Source organism: Nicrophorus vespilloides, unplaced genomic scaffold (assembly GCF_001412225.1).
Source record: "Nicrophorus vespilloides isolate i.1.1-1 unplaced genomic scaffold, Nicve_v1.0, whole genome shotgun sequence".
NCBI lineage: Eukaryota > Metazoa > Arthropoda > Insecta > Coleoptera > Silphidae > Nicrophorus > Nicrophorus vespilloides.
Genome location: NW_017100088.1, coordinates 866,348 through 885,292, shown reverse-complemented (window position 1 = coordinate 885,292; position 18,945 = coordinate 866,348). Strand labels below are relative to the sequence as shown.

General features: G+C 34.0%; 4 protein-coding genes across 7 annotated transcripts; 3 read left to right on the top strand and 1 right to left on the bottom strand.

Annotated features, from left to right (window-relative positions):
• The first annotated feature begins 823 nt into the window (after positions 1-823).
• On the top strand, positions 824-14,828 carry LOC108567393 (myosin heavy chain 95F). Of its 4 annotated transcripts, none has more exons than XM_017927817.1 (17): positions 824-1,104; positions 9,264-9,438; positions 9,501-9,574; positions 10,055-10,612; positions 10,672-11,239; positions 11,296-11,460; positions 11,520-11,743; positions 11,802-11,993; positions 12,053-12,277; positions 12,335-12,542; positions 12,604-12,845; positions 12,913-13,188; positions 13,244-13,419; positions 13,640-13,684; positions 13,845-13,965; positions 14,023-14,347; positions 14,413-14,828. In XM_017927817.1, exons 2-17 carry the CDS (start codon positions 9,264-9,266, stop codon positions 14,562-14,564), a joined length of 3,726 nt encoding a protein of 1,241 aa, XP_017783306.1. In that variant the 5' UTR covers positions 824-1,104; the 3' UTR covers positions 14,565-14,828. The 4 variants fall into 4 exon arrangements, with proteins under 4 accessions (XP_017783306.1, XP_017783307.1, XP_017783305.1 ...); XM_017927818.1 differs by lacking the exon at positions 824-1,104 and adding an exon at positions 9,115-9,205; XM_017927816.1 differs by lacking the exon at positions 824-1,104 and adding an exon at positions 9,157-9,192.
• A 211-nt stretch (positions 14,829-15,039) lies between these two features.
• On the top strand, positions 15,040-16,315 carry LOC108567369 (sialic acid synthase). Its single transcript, XM_017927785.1, has 4 exons — positions 15,040-15,183; positions 15,291-15,630; positions 15,680-15,906; positions 15,959-16,315. The coding sequence occupies exons 1-4, from the start codon at positions 15,052-15,054 to the stop codon at positions 16,313-16,315; spliced, it is 1,056 nt and encodes a 351-aa protein (XP_017783274.1). The 5' UTR covers positions 15,040-15,051.
• LOC108567399 (probable U3 small nucleolar RNA-associated protein 11) lies at positions 16,308-17,162 on the bottom strand. The gene has a single exon (XM_017927830.1). The coding sequence runs from the start codon at positions 17,066-17,068 to the stop codon at positions 16,361-16,363; it is 708 nt and encodes a 235-aa protein (XP_017783319.1). The 5' UTR covers positions 17,069-17,162; the 3' UTR covers positions 16,308-16,360.
• A 156-nt stretch (positions 17,163-17,318) lies between these two features.
• On the top strand, positions 17,319-18,638 carry LOC108567396 (methyltransferase-like protein 5). The gene is given in 6 exon segments (XM_017927826.1): positions 17,319-17,442; positions 17,502-17,767; positions 17,769-17,894; positions 17,947-18,158; positions 18,220-18,360; positions 18,414-18,638. Coding segments are annotated over 6 exon segments (933 nt in total). The 5' UTR covers positions 17,319-17,411; the 3' UTR covers positions 18,571-18,638.
• Positions 18,639-18,945: the final 307 nt, after the last annotated feature.

The following is an 18,945-nucleotide window of genomic DNA, read 5'->3' as shown; positions in this document are numbered from 1 at the left end:
ATAATAATTATATTATTACACGAATAAGTATAGTTTTCAACTAGAAATAATTATACGAAAATACGAGATAAATATAAGATACAAGATGAACTCGTATTATATAAATTTGATATTTTAAGTGGCATATCGAAACAAAAATAACGTTCTTAACTCTCAGTTATCTATATTTACATATATTTAGTGCAGTATGATCGTTAAAAATCCTAATTTCGTATTATGTAATAATTTTAAAGAAAAGTTAATATTTTTCGAATTATATTTTATGTTATTTCAAAATACACAATTTTGTTCATACTATAGTTCTGTTTACACTTATTGATTGGTAAATTCCACACCACAAAACTTGACATCATTGAATTATTCATCATTATGTTACAAATATCAAATATGTTTAAAAATAAGTATTTAAATGATGTATATTCCAGACATTCGTCCTTGGTATAATAATAGGTAAACGAAGAAACGAGCTCTTAAGTATTTAATACAACCTGTATATAATTGCATACGTCTAGTTTTGGTAGACACAAGAACTGGTTACGAAGCGATAACATTTTTTCCAGTGAAAAAAACTTTCATTAGGCAACCAAGCAAACTTATGATCCAATTATTACGATGATCATGAAGTATAATAATCCTTGTGGAGTTTGCTCGAACGGCCAGAGTGTAAATATATGATTTACTAAATATTGCAGATGTTTTAGTAATAAGCAAAAGATGGTACCGAAAGAGAACCAAACGTGAATCGTAGCATTACAAAAAAAAATGTATATCCTTCCATATACCGTATCTACCTGTCCGTTTGAGATATACACACAGGTGATAGGATGCGCACTACGTGTCGCTCAAACTAGCTGTTGGTGAGTAGAGTTAGTTGAGAGCCGCGACGGCGAGCGCGAGTTTGTTGTCCGGCCAGTTCATCTGGATGTGTGCACACAGCATTTGTTACATACAAAAAAAAAACAGGTGCATATCCATCCGCAGACTCGAGCCGTGTTTCTCCTTTCATTAAAGTTCCTGCCATTGGAACTCCTCAGTTGAGATTCTTTTTTCGGTGACCGGCAAGTTCTTCTCCACCGCGACGAGACCAGGGAAGACAAAATAAAGGTGAGCGATCGTGTGGGTGTACGTTTTTAAAATCAAAATTCGTAAAGTACATGTCTATTCCATGATAAATGGAAAGTCCTTGAAACTTGTAATTACAAAAAAAAAATGATAATAACAAAAAAACACGGTGAGAACAGGGATGAACGATCTTACGTAATCTTCACTTCGGGGCAATCAAATACGAAGTGCAACAAACACACTTATCTCGGTTCGCTGCAATTAAAACCCAATTATCCGAGCATTTATTCTCCCTTCGCAGATGCGAATCTCGGCTATGTAAATGCAGTACGTGGAAATACACATGTGTCTGCAAATTATTACTGCTGGTCGGCTTTTGCGGCTTCCAAGATCTATATAATTCCGCTCTGCAAATCCACTTACTTAAATTACATTAAATAAAGAGAAATTACATTAAAGAAAAATACAATTCAATCAACAAGTAATTAGTTAAATTACAATAATTCCATGAACTCAAAACCTATAACTTTTAATATCTAATTGATATCGATATATTACAAAAAAAAAATTGAACACGAAACATACAAACATTTTGTATCTAATCTAGATACGGCTATTATTATTTTTTTCTCTCATATTGTTTTATTCTACAAAAGTAATGATAATTTGCAGATAAAATCTAATTGGAATCTATGTAAGATATTCGACTGAGTCTCTGCAAAATTTTGTTTAACATTTTTTGTTTATTATTAAACGAAATATATGCAGTGTCCACGTTTCATTCAAAGTTTGTTAATGTTACACAGACACCGTCTATTAATAATATTTTCTCGTTGACTCATTGCATTTAATAATAGATTATGCAAGAAAGTTTTGTTGCTTAATTGTATTTTTTTTTTGTTCTTTGTTCTGTGTGTATGTAATAAGTGTTCAGGGACGTCAATAGTAAATGTAATAATCCAAGTTCAACATACGTTCTCCAGCATTTGCGCTACGTATTTACATAACACCGTTGATAACGAGCAGCCGGCAACCGATAAAAAGAATATACACGTAAATTAAAAACAATGTTTCAAAATTTCAAATTTAAATCGTTGTTTATTCAATTTTAAAAATCCAACACAAAAAAAACAAGTTACAAAACCGGTAAAATCATTGATAACAAATAAGTTTATACTTAATAATTGCTTAAGTTTCAAATTCCAAAGGTTATTGGCCATAACTTATTGATTTATTATTTGCTATTTCTATACTTACTACAAGTATTACTATATATTGACAATTGTATTAAAAGCATGAAACATTAAAAAAAACATTGTTTTATTTCTTGATGCACGTATTATATCAATTTATTATATTTCATCACTGTGTGAATTTTGTTTGTAATTAAAAACAGTAATTTTAAATGTTTCTAGAAAGTATATGAATGTCTAATTATATTGTTTTATCTTTCCCAGGTAGTTAAACTCGGTAGATAATTTAGGGAATTATAATTTCCTTGATAGCGATGAGCTTAAATACATATAATAATTATACTAAAATCTAATTTACTCAATGTAAACACTTCTTTGTTACTCTCGATTATTGTGTTAAAATTATAATTATATTTGATTACTATTATTATAAATCATAACATAGAGATGAAATAATATCTTAAAGACATAATTAAATTAATGTCTAATTAAAAGTAGTATGTTGAAGCATCAAGGAATCGTTGACTATTTCATTTAATACGTTTGATTCTAAATTACCTTATTAGCGATTACCTTAATTGCAAATTTATTCAAATTACACCTGTTTCTTGCAGATAACATCAGTTGTATCTGTTGGTCCTCTTTTTTTGTAAGAGTTTGAATTGTCATTTGCAAGTGAGAGTGGTCTTTTGAAAATCTACGGATAGCATTAGTTTTGATGGAAACCGGAAGCTCGACCGGACGTTGGGGTGGCTCGGACAACAATAGCGCCACCGGATACAAACCGGATCTACGGATTATCGACTCGAGACGCAATTATGACCGCAGATATAAATATGAATGATACACATTTAAATATACCAATAAAGCTTTCATTTTTTTGAAAATCTGTATCAAAATTTTAATCAATTTCATGTTTACATTGCAATATTCAATTAATGATAAGATACTAAATGAATGGAACATTAGATTACATTTCCATGCAGTAATATAATAGTGTTTATTAAATCGTTAGTTTTCGTACGTCAAAAAGTTTGATCAATATAACCACTCGAGTTGTCACATTGACATTGAAATTGTCAGAAGTATAGGAATTTTGAGTACACTTGTCTTCGAAAGATTATTGCTCTTCCTGTCATCATCAATTGCAGCATCTGCTGTTGAAATACCGTAAATAATATTGGAGAGTTGAATCGACGTAAATTTATTGATATCCTTGTTGCTTAACGAAATTGTTATTGCCATCTGCCGAACAAATAAATGAACACGTATAATCGCTTAACGACTTAACTCCTTAAGCAATCATTCAACATTGATATAGTTCAAGAATGTTCCGTGTTCATTGCCGTAAAAACTACAAAAGTGAAGTAGGAAATTAAAATTACGAGCGATTTGTTTCTTTCTTAATGTCTGAATTAATTAACCGTTGTAATTGATGCGTTCAATTCGGAAACAAAACGAGCATTAATTTCAGCGAAATGCGCAATCTGTGGGAAGACGATAATCAAGATCATTGGTTTCGTAATGAACGTTTCTGTGCAACGGCGGAAAAGTGGCACAAACGTGTGCTATACTGTTATACCCCTTTGTTGCGGCAGAAGGAGAAACGAGAGCTATGATAGTTAGTTTGTTACCTGCTGCCGGCCACCGAGATCACTGAACTATGAAGATGCGTCCGGATGAAGAATACCAAAGACTCGAGCGAAACCGTTTCTTCGATCACTCAAAAACCTTTACGAACGGAGGCAGTAGCCACAATTCCTTCTTCACCTCTCTCTACACAAAGCAGAGTATTTCTAGGAAATCAAATAAACCCGTTGCCTAGTAATAAATATTTATAGAATTATATCAGATGGTCGAACTACAACTGTATTCATATTAGAAATAGTCTGCATCACAAAATTAGGAGGTGTAGTGTCAAATTAAAATACATATTGCAATAAATATAGAAAAATACAATATTTAACAGAGTTTATTTCGATTGAAAAAAGAGTTGTAGTCTGAATGTTTTTAGAATAATCATTATATAATCGCTTCGATAAATGTCACATGAATATGAATGTTGAAAACGTTATTTTCCATGTAAGGATAAGACAATGCAGAATGTTTGCATTAGGGTAAGATTCAATAAAGCATGTCAATTTTGAACGCAAAACGTATACAAATAAAAAAAAACCGTTATAATTACAATTGTTGCTAATGTAAATCACGATGCTCTACATATTTTCCGGTTCTACAAAAGTACTCGAATTGTCTAGTTTACATAAATGAAGCAACGACTTCGTTACTATTATTGTTGTGAGAAATGCACATGCATCTAGATTGTATAAAAAATAATTATGTTGATAACATTAAGATTTGTAGCTTGTCTCAATTAACTTATTTATATATCTCTATAGTTTTCTAGAATTTTAATACTTGTGTTAACTAATTAATTAATCAGTAGATAAAGTTGATAATCAAAGTACAAAATTATAAAATATAAAGTGAATTGAATGAATATTATTAGATTATTAATAATCATATTTTTGAATATGTTTCCCGTATAAACTAGATTACGCAACAGCTAGTATCCAAAATAATATTGTAATCAGCTGCGATAATGCGGGGGAGAACTAAAATGGAAGTCTGAAAGTGAATCGAACACGTTTATTATAAATAATCGCGTATTACTAATTAAACGCTCCATCCATCTTATGCGCGAGACAAAGCAAAATTTCGCATGCAAATTGCAATGTTAAATAATGCAACGAACCTTTCTTCAGTTGGCATGTACCTCTCGCTGAGTCCGTGGGAAGTGTCTATTAAAATTGAAATGAAAAGTCTTTTGTGTTTGAAGATTTGCATCAATTGCGAATATGAAGAATTTCAACAACAATAACAAAAAAAAACAAATTAGACGAAACGAAAAGGTTTCGATAGAAACCTACAGGAAAGCAATTTTATTCTTAAATAGTATTAATATAAAGTGTGCTTATCGCAGCTGTTGATAAGATTACGGATCCGATGATAAACAAACCGTTGGCGAATCGTGAGCCAATGGCAATACGATTTCCTCTTATTAATTTACAATTCTTGATTTGATTTGTTCTTAAAAGTGGAGATACTCATCGAATCTCAAGGATTTCTGCGGAATTCCGCACGACAAGGATACAATTATATAAATGCAATACAATAAAAAAAAATAACCAACATTAAAGGTCAAAATTGAAAATTAATTTATATATTTCTTTTATCTCGTTATAAAATACTGATCATGATATTGAATAAACTCAATTTCTGATAGTTTGGATATAAGAAAATACTTTCTTATTGAGAAAAATTACTCAAATCTTGATTTATTTTTGTAAGTTCTTGATTCATAAAAGAAAGATTCTTGGACTTAATTAATTAATACAAATTAAAATTTACAGGATATTTGTAAATATTTTAGTTTTTTTAGTTATTATTTGAGGAAATCTTTCAAAATTAAAAAAAACAGTAATCAAATGTATAAATTTTCATTGAAATGATTCTGGATTTTTATAATAATTGTGTCATGAACGCCTTTGCATTATATTTTTAGTAATGACATTAGTCTACTTCCCATGGTATTATGTACATTCGAAACGCAAGCATTAGCATTTCATAATACGCGAGTAATTGCAACTATAGAGAAAAAAAAATCGTCGTCCTCATCACCAAATACATTATTAAAACAAATATAAACGTGGACTGGCATGAGCGCGGAAAGACCTGTTCTTCGGATGAATATCACAAAACTGAAGTTTTTTTAAAAAGAACATCATTTTACGGTTAGTAACTTCATTGCTTTCTAAATACAAGTTTAAATAATCCTTCCACGCTACATAAATCATTTTCTGAGGTAAAGACATTATTTTTTCAAAATCTTTCCATCGTTATATAAAATATGTTTTGTTTCGTTCCATTTCGAATCGATTGCAGTTTTGCATAGAAAGTGTTCAATTGTTATTTTCCAATTGCTTTCGTCTCAAATCTCAATTTTGCACAGATTTACTTCATGCTTTAACATTAAACTAGATGAGAGTTTTATACTTTCCTTTACATCAAGGACATACGAATCATTTGTAAAATTTATATAATTACATATGGTTTAAACAAGATAAACATTGAATCATATAATCTGATGATTCAATTAATAATAGGAAAAAAGGATTGCGACAATATTTAATCTGGATTAAGGTAAGTTTTCTCTGAAAACAATGCTTGTTTTGAAACAAAAGCGATGGGCATGAACGCACTTAAACATTGCTCCCTGACGAAATTACAATAATTTCGTTGCGAGCAATTTTCTTCTATTGGCTGGAAGAAATTGCGGAGAAAAACAATCGGATATAAATGCGAGCTCACAACTGGTTTTTATTTGCACGTAAATGCGAATGTGGCATTTATGAGTCATTAGGTCTATGCACAACACCCGAATGCTTTATTACAATAAACATTTTTTTTCTTTCTCTCTCGCATAAGATTAATTGGTTTCGGTGAATGTGGAAATAACATTCTTAGTTCATTTAGCTTATCGTTAATAATTTTCCTGAAATAGAAATGAGCTGCGATTGTATTTTTATCAACGTATTTTTTGGATCAAAATGCTTTATGTTTTCGATTATTTTGTTTCCTCTATAGTTATTATTGTTACAGGGAAATATGGACATTTTATAGTAGACAAATAATCTAAATAATTGTAACAATTGAACTGAATATATTGAACCAGAATTTTCTTAAACAATAAATGTTTATATAGCGACTATTCTGATAATAACTTTTACTCGTTTTTTTATACTATATTAATTCTATGTATTTTTCTACTTTGCTGCGATAATTATATTTGATTTTCTTATTTTTTTAATTGTCTTGTTTTTTTAAAATTATTATAAGATAATATTGGTACTGTGTCACCTGCAAATATTAAATTTCGCTGTCGGTTATTCTGATACATAGATAAGATAAAATGTATATAGAATTGCTAAGCATTAATTCTTAAAATTTAAATTTCAAATATTCTATTAAGTGTAGTTCTCAAAGTTTAAAGTTTTCTTGTGTTAGTTGCATAATAACTAACTTTATTTTATGAATTATTAGAGGAAATATAGACGATTCTAATTGCTGCAGAACTCAACGTAATCTGGTCAAATAATAAACATTTATATATAAAATAAATAAAGTATCAATCATCATCAGTACATTATCCCTAACTACACTAATAATTGATTAATTTCTGTAACAAATTGATATACGTTATAAACATTAAACATATTTATAATCATTTGTTCTCTAATTTATTTGGATATATTACGATTAAATAAATATGTTACTAAAACTACAAAAATCAAGCGTTTCTCAGTTTATAAATGTATCAGTTATTTACTGGGTTATCCGAAAAGTTCGTGCCGATTTTCGGTAAGTACAATTGGTGATGTCTAAATATATCAGGATTGTTAAAAATCATTTATATTAGTGTATATATTCTGAAAGGTGACATTTCAACCGTCTTAAGAAAAAAATGATTTGTGTCAATTTAGTGCCCCCTTGAAGATGGAAGAAAATAAAGTGCATTTTAGACTTTGATACTTTTCTATTGCTGTAAAGACAAGAATGCCATTATAGCAATAACGAAGAAATGTTCTGGTTACGGAGAAGTTGATTTAGCTAAAAGAAGTGTACGAGAGTAATTTTTTAAGTTTAGAGCTGATAGATTAACCCACACTACATGACACGTGAATTATCAGAGATATTAAAAATATCAAAATCAACCACTCACAAGCATTTCTTTGAAGCTTGCTTACATAAACCGTTAGATATATTAATTTCGCACAATTTAACTAACAAAAGTCACTAAATAGCCTTTATATTTCTTTTACAACTCCACAAAAATTGTTGAAGTCAGACAGAGTTGTATTAGTTCACCCGTATTATTCACCAGGCAATGCACTTTCAGCATTCCACTGAATCGCGAAATATCGGCACGAACTTTCCGGATTTTCATGGAACTTATTGAGGTTTACAGCATAAATAAAATTAATGAAATTTAAATTTTGTTGATGCAATTGAAGCAAATGGTTGAATTAATGATCAAAATAAAAATAAAAGACATGAAGGTCATAATATCGATTCAATAGACTAATTTATTTTCAATGAATTTTTGATTAGATTAAAATCCTTCCTGTTTACAGATGGATTTTAATAAATTATTTATTGGGGAAACATTTAACAATGGATTGATTAGGGAATAAAGTTGAGTTATCAGACGTGCTTATAATGGAAATTAACTGTGATATTTCAAGTTGCACTTTGTAGTCCAAATTTCCTATTATATTACTAATTTATTAATTATAACAATTATCGTAAAATTGTTCTAGATTATTCAATGTTTACGTATAAAATTGTTCTATGTTGACGACGGTTTGTTAATATTTAATATTGACTGTGGCATCGCAACAGCGCGAATAGTGCAAAGCAATCACGAGTATTTTTGCTTTTATTATTTGTCTTTTAGTGTTACTTTTTTTTATATATATTAACTCGTTAGAGTTTACAGTAAGAGGTGCGATGATAATGGCTCTTACTGCGATGCAGCTGTTACTTTACAGTTAGCTATTTCTGCAGGACGATGCTTAGGTCGGGTATAATTGCCCACCACAAACGTATTCACATGATTATTTTTATTATTATGATTATTTCTATCCGACCGTGTTGTGTTTTTCTCCCTGCGCGCTTCGATTCGGACGGACGGAAAGTTTTTTAAATGCTTTTTATTTACTGGAAACAATTTAATAATAAGCGAAATGCACCAATTGAGTCGGTCTGGGATACGTGTGGGAGGATGGACATGGGCAGTTACATCGGAGAGACTGGCCTTGGTCGGCAATAATTTAATGCTAATTAACATGGGGAAATGTGTACGATTGTGACCAAGGTCTAGGACGCCCGTATGATTTGATATGTTTTAAGCAAATACTGATTTGATTTGTGTTATTATTGATGCAGATGGAGACGGTGTGGGCCAGAGACCCGGAGGAGGGTTTCATCCTGGGCCACGTCAACGAGCTCATGGACGACGCCGCCGAGATCATCCCTCTGAACTCCAAATTTCCGAAAAGGGTCTGCTCCTACGACGACATCTTCCAAACCGGCGATCACAACAAGGAGTACGATGATAACTGTACGTCTTTTAATCGCATCGACCTTTTTCCATATTAATCGATTCCCTTACTTTATTCGCAGGTGAAATGATGTTCCTAAACGAGGCCACGCTATTGAATAACGTGCGAAAAAGATATTACAAGAATAAAATTTACGTAAGTATTGTCGCACGAATCGATCTCATTAGGTCATTTGTATTTCTGCAGGGCGTGGATTTGAAAATAGTATTCTTTCGAGGAGATTGCTTTCTGCGAATTAGGTTTATATTTGTCTCGTCACGCAAAAGGCCAAACGTGCCCTTTAGTCTAAAAATACCACTGACGTTATCAAAGCCTAAAGTTCGAAATTATATAGAATAAAAGCAGTTTAGTTTTCAATTCTTTTAGATAATTATTTAAGAAAGGTTAATGACCTGTATATTTCTTTTGTTGTTATAATAAATTTGATTGGATTATTAATATCACGATTTAAAAAATCTATTCAGTTACATATTTGGAGACTTACAAATAAATTTATTATTCAAATACCATATTTATAATCATCTTATATAATTACTAATAATAGTTGTATACAATGTGGCTTAATTGCTTAAGTAAGTAAATTAAATAATATTTGTTTTTCTTTTCATATTACAGTCGTATGTAGCAAATATCCTGATAGCAGTAAATCCTTACAAAGATATTCCGGACATGTATACACCGCAGACAATAAAGAAATATCAAGGGAAATCATTGGGTGAATTGCCACCGCATGTCTTCGCCATTGCAGACAAAGCGTTCCGAGATATGCGAGTACTAAAGAAATCGCAATCGATCATCGTTTCCGGCGAGTCCGGAGCGGGAAAAACGGAATCCACGAAGCACCTGCTTCGTTACCTGTGCGATTCCTGGGGTGCCGACTCAGGTCCCATCGAGCAGAAGATATTGGACGCGAATCCGGTGCTAGAGGCATTCGGCAACGCCAAAACCACGCGCAACAACAACAGCTCCAGGTTCGGAAAGTTCATCGAGGTTCACTTCAACAACAAATTCCAGGTGGTGGGAGGTCACATCTCGCACTATCTCTTGGAGAAGTCGAGGATCTGCAGCCCGGCAGCAGACGAACGCAGCTATCACGTTTTCTACATGCTGATGGCCGGAGCCCCGGAGCACATCCGTCAAAGTCTGCAGCTCACGCAACCGGACAATTTCAACGTAAATTATTTACGAGTATAAAATTACTATACTTAATTAAAAGTTTCTTTTTTTTGCAGTACTTGAAGTCTTCTTGCACCAAATACTTTACGTCCGCTGCAACTGAAAAGAAACTGTCCGCAATTCAGAAGAGCAAAGCGCATTCGTCCAGCGGACCGCTGAAGGATTCACTGTTAGACGATGTCGAGGATTTCAATGATTTGGACAAAGCTTTAGGCCGCTTAGGACTGAACGATGTCGAGAAGATGCAGATATACGGAATGGTTGCTGCAGTTCTGCATTTGGGAAATGTCGAATTCGAAGAGAATCCGGAAGACACCAGAGGCGGATGCAGGGTTTCCCATGGCAATGAAAAAGCTTTGGTCATTGCCTCGAAATTGTTGGGCATAGATTCCAGCGAACTGAGGCAGGCTTTAGTCTCGAGGGTCATGCAGAGCAGCAGGGGAGGAATGAAGGGTACCGTTATTATGGTTCCTTTGAAGATTCACGAAGCTCGCAACGCCAGAGACGCTCTTGCCAAGGCCGTGTACAGCAAACTCTTCGATTACATTGTCAACAGAATCAACCAAAGCATTCCGTTCCAAGCATCCAGCTATTACATTGGCGTCCTCGACATAGCTGGCTTCGGTAAATCACTCATTTCAATCAAAATCTAATTTATATCTAATAATATATCATTGTAGAATTCTTCGCGGAGAATAGTTTCGAGCAGTTCTGCATCAATTACTGCAACGAAAAGTTCCAGCAGTTCTTCAACGAAACCATCCTTAAATTCGAGCAAGAGTTGTACAAGAGAGAAGGTCTCAACGTTCCTGAAATTAAATTTGTCGATAATCAAGATTGCATCGGTAATCTATAAAAAAAAATGAATGTAATCAACCGATTTCTAAATTACTATATATTCTAGATTTGATTGAAACCAAAAACAAGGGTATCTTGAACTTGTTAGATGAAGAGTCTAAACTGCCCAAACCGTACTACACACATTTCACTTCCGAAGTTCATAATCAATGGAAGAATCATTTCCGATTAGCGTTCCCCAGATCATCGAGATTGAAAGCCCACCGAAGTATCATCGATGAGGAGGGTTTCTTGATCAGACATTTCGCTGGAGCCGTGTGCTATCAAACGGTAAAATCACGCTAGAAATAAGTTTTAGAGTTAAAAAATCTATTGAATATTTTTTCAGAAACATTTTATTGAGAAGAACAATGACGCACTGCATGCTTCATTAGAAGGAATAGTGCAAGAGTCATCCAATTCATTGATTCAGTCACTTTTCGCTAACGCCGAAACGCAAAAGGGAAAATTGAGCTTCATCAGCGTAGGCAGCAAATTCAAAACTCAATTATCCGAATTGATGGATAAATTGCAGAACAATGTAACTAATTGTAATCGAAGCTAATGCTAACTGTTGACTAATGAACTATTTGATTTTAGGGAACCAACTTCATAAGATGCATCAAGCCTAATAACAAAATGGTGGATCAGCAATTCGATGGAGGTTTGAATTTGATGCAACTTAAGTGTTCCGGAATGACCAGCGTCTTGGAACTCATGGAACATGGATATCCAAGCAGAACGCCGTTCGCCGAACTCTACGAAATGTACAAAACATATCTGCCACCTGAACTGAGATCGTTGAGGCCCAAAATATTTTCCGAGGTTTATAATAATTTACTCAACTAAGACTTTGCTTATGTTAAATGCAATATTTTTTAGTGCATGCTTCACAGTTTGAGAATGAAACCCAAGGATTACAGATTCGGTATAACAAGGGTCTTCTTCAGACCCGGGAAATTCTCCGAGTTCGACCGCATCATGAAGAGCGATCCGGAAAATCTTAAATCCGTTGTATCGAACGTTAAAAAATACCTGGTCAAGTCCAGATGGATTAAGTCACAATTCGCTACTCTGACTGTTATCAAACGTAACTTTATTTTGTAAATAATTATTACAATTATAAGTAACATGGTATTATTTGTTTTTAGTGAAAAACAAAATTGAGTATCGTCGAAACGCACTGATCGTCATCCAGAAAACGGTTAAAGGTTATTTGACGAAGAAGAAGCACTCGCCTCGGATCAAAGGCATTACCAAGATCAAAGGTTTAGACTCTAAACTAAAGCAGCTGGAGATGATCTGCTCCCAATTGAAGAAAGATAAGGAGAGCAGTATGAAGGATATCGGGGCTTTAAATGATGAAGTGAAAAGCGCAATTGACAGGATTAAGGTTGTTGCAGATATTTAAAGTGCATAGATCAATATTAATTGGTTTATATATTTATTTATTTATTTAGAGAGATGATAAAATTGGTGCAGCCACCATTGATGGTTTATGTGAGCAGTTACTGGAAAAAGTAAATTGTCAAATGAATTCGCTTCAAAAGAAGGTGCAGGAACAGAAGAACGCCGAGGAGCAGGAAAGGTTACGCAAAATCCAGGAGGAGATGGATCGCGAGAAGAAGAGGAAGGAAGAGGAAGAGATGAAGGTACGCGAGGAGGAGGAAAATAGAAAGAAGAAAGCTGAAATGGAGAGCAGGCGTAAGAAGGAGGAAGAGCAACGGAAATTACAGGTACTTAATTTATTAGTAACGAAGAAATGAGTATACTTGAGATTGGTAACTTTAGGAGGACACAGATAAAAAGGCAGCTGCACTGTTGCATGCCCAGCAGGAGAAAGAGGCTCTGGATAACAGAAAGTACCAGGAACAATTGGAACAGGAGAGGCAGGATCACGAATTGGCTTTGAGATTGGCGCAGGAGAGCAACGAAAAACTAGAGGACAGTCCGCCATTGCCGCGCAAGTATGTATTTACTAACTGTTGCCAGATATTTCGAATACTGTTTACTCTTGAGTTTGGAACGTTATTGCATTCCGAATGTTCAATGCTTCTGTTACGTCTATTGATGTCTTATTTTGTTATATGAACCAGGCTCATGTTGTTGCATATTCCGTTATATTATTTGTATATATTGTATATTTGTGGTGGCAGCTCAATGCTTGTTGTTCTTTCCATGAACCAGCGGAAGGATTCTGGACCCGACGCGGCAATCCCAAAAGCTCGTAAGGTACAACCTGAATTATTTCAAGTTATGCATGTCGGTGCTAAAAGGACTAATACACAATAATTTTTTCACTATCCAACTAAACCCATTAAAACCAACCTACTGAAACATTCCATCAAAGTCTTTACATTTAAAAAAAATGATGCTATTATAATTTGTTTAGATCGGATGCCATTAAGAACCAGCAGGCAGCTCTGAGCAAGGGCAAATATGACCTTTCCAAGTGGAAGTATTCGGAATTGCGTGATACTATAAATACGTCTTGTGATATTGATCTGTTGGAGGTAAACACTAAACGTAATTCATCAATTCATAGGTATTAAATGTAGTATTTTTGATAGGCTTGCAGACATGAGTTCCACCGCCGCTTGAAGGTTTACCACGCGTGGAAGGCAAAGAACCGCAAACGTACCACCATGGACGAAAACGAGAGAGCGCCGAAATCGGTGATGGACGCGGCGCAGAAGAGTCCTCGCGATCAACAAAAGTCTGTGCTCTCCGAAGGAGGACAAAGGTACTTCAAGATACCTTTCCTCCGTCCGCCAACGATCACTTCCAGCCAAGATCAGGGCAAGAAGGGCTGGTGGTTCGCCCACTTCGACGGACAGTACGTCGCCCGTCAAATGGAACTGTACAACGACAAACCATCCGTGCTTTTAGTTGCTGGTATTACGATGAACCGAATAGCTCTCAAATTGAAAACATCTGTAAAAACCAATATTCTTTTTTAGGTAAGGATGACATGCAGATGTGCGAACTATCCTTGGCAGAGACCGGATTGACTAGAAAAAGAGGTGCGGAAATTTTGGAAGTAGAATTCGATAAGGAATGGAACAATCACGGCGGTATGACATACATTCGCCCCGCCGACAGAAAGCAGTAGAGAATCGCATTTATATAATATTCTTATGTAATTCAGGAAACTGAAAACTATACAAACACACACACACAAAATGTTATTATATATTTTTTTTTCTTTTATTTAATATGGGGGCTTTCAATTCCACTTCAGGTTATCAACAAAAATTGAGTATAATATCAAAAAATAAAAAAAATCTAATGTTAATTGCAATGCACAGAGTATATGATATATACAATATTTATTAAATGTTCATTAAACTATTTTCATTTGTTCTTTTAGTTTACACAGTATTAAAATAAAATTTGTATGAATTGTAGATTTACATATATTATAGAACGATTGTTAAAAAAAAGAAAACGAGAGTTTAATGAATGAAATAAATTTAAATTTTATCCCGCTACGCCTGCTCCAACTTTATTTTACAGCGGACGTGACGTCAGTAGCATCCGCTTCAATTTACCATCCCTAAATTAGTTCTTCAGTTCGAATTCTTCAGAGAAGTACGACGATGCCGCAGGCCATAAAACTCACGGAAAATGTTGCAATCGGCGGTGATAACAGAGCTTTTATTATCGCGGAAATTGGACAAAATCATCAAGGTGATATTAACATTGCTAAACAATTAATTAAAGTAGCTAAAGTAAGTATTGAATAACATATTTTTGGAAATATTGGACATAATTTATTATGTGTCCATTAAGCTTTTAGCAAGTTGTGTTTCAACAAATTTTTTAATGTTATCTTTAGGAATGTGGTGCGGATTGCGTGAAATTCCAGAAAACTTGTATAGCCGAGAAATTCAACGATGCAGCTCTGAATCGCGAATATTCCAATGTGAATTCATGGGGGAGAACGTACGGTGATCACAAGCGATTTTTGGAATTCTCCGAGGAACAATTCTTCGAGCTGCAAAGTTATTCCGATAAATTGGAACTCGTGTTTAGCGCGTCCGCAATGGACGTGACTTCTTTGCTTTTCTTGGCAAAGATGCGGGTACCTTTTATCAAGATCGGTTCCGGCGATGCAAATAACTTTCCCATGCTGGAAACGGCCTCAAAATTGAACCTCCCTTTAATTATATCTACAGGTAATTAAATGGGAAATAACGAACTTAATTATATTATGGAAAATTGTAGGAATGCAATCAATGGAGACTGTTGATTGTATTTATAATATCGTGAAGAGTGAGCACAAAGATTTCGTTTTGATGCATTGCATTTCATCGTATCCAACGCCAATAAACGGTATTAATTTGAATGTTATTAATTTATATAGAGAAAAATATCAGGATATTAATATTGGGTATTCAGGACATGAATTAGGTATAGAGTATTCTTCAATTGCTGTTGCTATGGGAGCAAAGGTTACTTTATAATTAATTAAAATTTCAAGACTGTTAATTCATGTTTTTTCAGGTAATTGAGCGTCATTTAACTTTGGACCATAATTACAAAGGATCCGATCATGCTTGCTCATTGGAACCACACGAATTCAAGCAAATGGTAACAAAAATACGTATGCTTGAAATTGCTTTAGGAGAGCCTCAAAAGCTACTACGAAAATCAGAATTACCTTGCTATCAGAAGCTGGGTAAAACTTTAGTTGCAGCACGGGATTTACATAAGGGATATATTTTAACTAAGGATGATGTTAAAGTAAAGGTTGCTGAGCCCAAGGGATTAGATGGATGTGAATTACTAAAAGTGGTTGGGAAAGTCTTGTTAAAAGACTTTAAAGAGGATGAATCAATTATGATTGATGATATACATTAAAAAAAAATAAAACTTTATTATATATAATACATTTATTAAAGAAAATCACTTCTTTCTTTCATACTTCCATTTCCACACTGGAGCTGTATCTTTTGTACCTCTCTCAATTAACTTAGGTTTCAAAACATGTGCTTTGCTAGATGTGTGCCGTTTCATTTCCAATTTATCCTGAATGACAGACAGCTCCTTTTCACGCTGTATACGCTTCGAGAGTTCCCTGTAAAGTCTCTTTTGAGTTTCAGTGGCTGATGTCAATGCTTTGATATCAACATCAGGCAGAGAAGTTGTAGCCAAATAATCTGGTTCCTCTTTCTTTTCTTCGCTTTCCAAATTTTTAGGGAACACCTTGTGTGATCTTTGAACTTGTAAACTGACACTGGTCAAGTGAAGCTGGGACTGTAACTTATCTATTTTCCTCTGCTCTTGTGTCCGTTTGAAAGTGATATATTTGAGATCCTGTGTCTGCATTAATTTCACTTGTTCCTTGGTATCTTCATCTTCTTGCTCAAGCTCAAAATGCTTTCCATCTTCGATTTTGGAATTTATCATATGATGATAGAACTCATCTGGGTTCTTGTCGAGGGCCCTTTTCTTCAACAACCTCAGAGTCGCTTTCTTCTCATTGTAATCCTTTGCTCTTAGCAGATAATCTTTCTTCTTTTCCAGAAGCCCTAAGTGTTTTCTTTCTTCGGGCTGATGTCTTTCCCGATGAGTCTTCTGGTTCGATTTTTGGGCATTTTTCCACACAGACATCTTAACCAAAACACTGTACACATGTAAATAATAATTGAGGTTATTCTCTGTGATCCTGACACTGAAATATGGATGTACAAGGATGCCAACATTCAAACAATTAACTAAATCCCTGCAAAAAGCGTCTAAATTTCATTTTACTTATAGTAAACTCAGTTATTTTCATTTAAGTACTACTTGTAGATTAATCTTTCTTATAATATTGAGTAATTTTTAAGAATAGTACGCATATTTTCTCTTATTTTTGTTGAAAGTGTGGTAGTTCAGTTGTCAAAACTAACATAACCTAAAAGTATTCAGAATTAATAATAACATAGTGCGATATTGTTTATAACAAAACTTAATGGCTTTCCCACAACAGAATGCCCAAAGAGGTGAGTGTCTTTGTAAATATAATGCTACATGGATTTAATTTAATTTTTCTTGTTTTTAGAATTAGCAAACAGAAAGATTATTGAGGAGCTGCATCAGAAGAAGCAGTTGCTTCTCAAACAAGGAGTTGCGTCTACTCTGAATACAGCTTCCCTACCATCTCTGGGCACAGGCAATTTATCGACTTCAGATAATAATTCCATGCAACGCACTGCTCTGCAGACAGCTAATTCTCAATCTGCAGGGTATTTTATCACTCAGGACTCCTCATTTGGGAATATAATACTTCCCGTTTTACCAAGATTTGATGTTAAGTAAGATGTGGCCATGCATGAAACTGAGACACCTGGAGGAACTTCTGCAGGATATTGATGGGTTTGAGAAACCAAAGATTTTGCTTGAACAGTATGTCACACCTCCCCACCTCGGATCCCACATGTTACATACAATACAAGTATAGAGTTTAACAAAAATTATTGAAGCTTCTATTGAAAATTTAATTTTAGTCTCAGTATGGCGATATTGAAGGTAAAGTTGTCGCTGATCTTGGCTGCGGCTGCGGAGCTTTAACAATTGGTGCTGCTGCTCTTGAGGCCTCATTGGCAATTGGCTTTGAAATTGATCCGGAAGCGTTAGAAATTTTACAATGTAACGTGGAAGAACAGGAACTTGAAAATGTCGATGTAATTAATTGCGATGTTAATTCGATTCCGGAAAAGTGTGTAACGAAAACATTATTCGATCAATTGGCGTTTATATAATCCGAATGAAAATTTTAGATTCAACGGATTCTTTGACACGGTAGTCATGAATCCCCCATTCGGTACTAAACACAATGCAGGAACAGATATGAAATTTTTAGAACGGGCTTTGAAATTGACTAACAACACTGTCTATTCCTTACACAAAAGTTCTACAAGGTGGATTTTCTTGTTTCTTTAATACATCTGCTGATTGTTGTGTTCTGTTTTAGAGAGCACGTTTTGAAAGTTGCTAAATCTCATGGGGCGACCGGTGAAGTTCTCGCGCAGCTTAGATATGATTTACCATCAACCTACAAGTTCCACAAGAAGAAATCGGTGGACATCGAGGTGGATCTGTTTCAGTTTCGTGTCACAAAAACCACCTAATTGCATTTAGAGCGAAGATAAATGTTTTTTATTTGTATGTCATTTACCTAATTATAAAAGAAATATGAAAGTGAATTTATTTTAATAATTATTTAATGTAATAAATAATGTTATAAGCTACAGTTTAGTTTTATTCAAATTAATTAAACATCACAATCATACCTGAAAAGTTAACGCTCGAAAAAGCAATTTCCACATTTTATTGATTTTCTCTGAAACTATAACAGATATAATGGATCCAAAAGAGGCATATAAAAGCTGTATATTTGTGGAATGTAGTAGATATTCTCATATATTACTCTGGTTTCATCTATTTGGCTGTAAATAGATAGAATTGATTACTGTGGAAAAGCAGTGTTTTCCCATTTTATTGAT

Bases quoted from the DNA above. Each gene is read 5' to 3' on its own strand.
- LOC108567399 (XM_017927830.1), bottom strand. From the start codon at position 17,068: ATGTCTGTGTGGAAAAATGCCCAAAAATCGAACCAGAAGACTCATCGG.
- LOC108567393 (XM_017927816.1), top strand. From the start codon at position 9,172: ATGTGTACGATTGTGACCAAG. The intron at 11,461-11,519 runs GTAATCTATAAA...TATATATTCTAG, and splicing joins CGATAATCAAGATTGCATCG to ATTTGATTGAAACCAAAAAC. The intron at 12,543-12,603 runs GTAACTTTATTT...ATTTGTTTTTAG, and splicing joins TACTCTGACTGTTATCAAAC to TGAAAAACAAAATTGAGTAT.
- LOC108567369 (XM_017927785.1), top strand. From the start codon at position 15,052: ATGCCGCAGGCCATAAAACTCACGGAAAATGTTGCAATCGGCGGTGAT. The intron at 15,631-15,679 runs GTAATTAAATGG...GGAAAATTGTAG, and splicing joins CCCTTTAATTATATCTACAG to GAATGCAATCAATGGAGACT. The intron at 15,907-15,958 runs GTTACTTTATAA...ATGTTTTTTCAG, and splicing joins CTGTTGCTATGGGAGCAAAG to GTAATTGAGCGTCATTTAAC.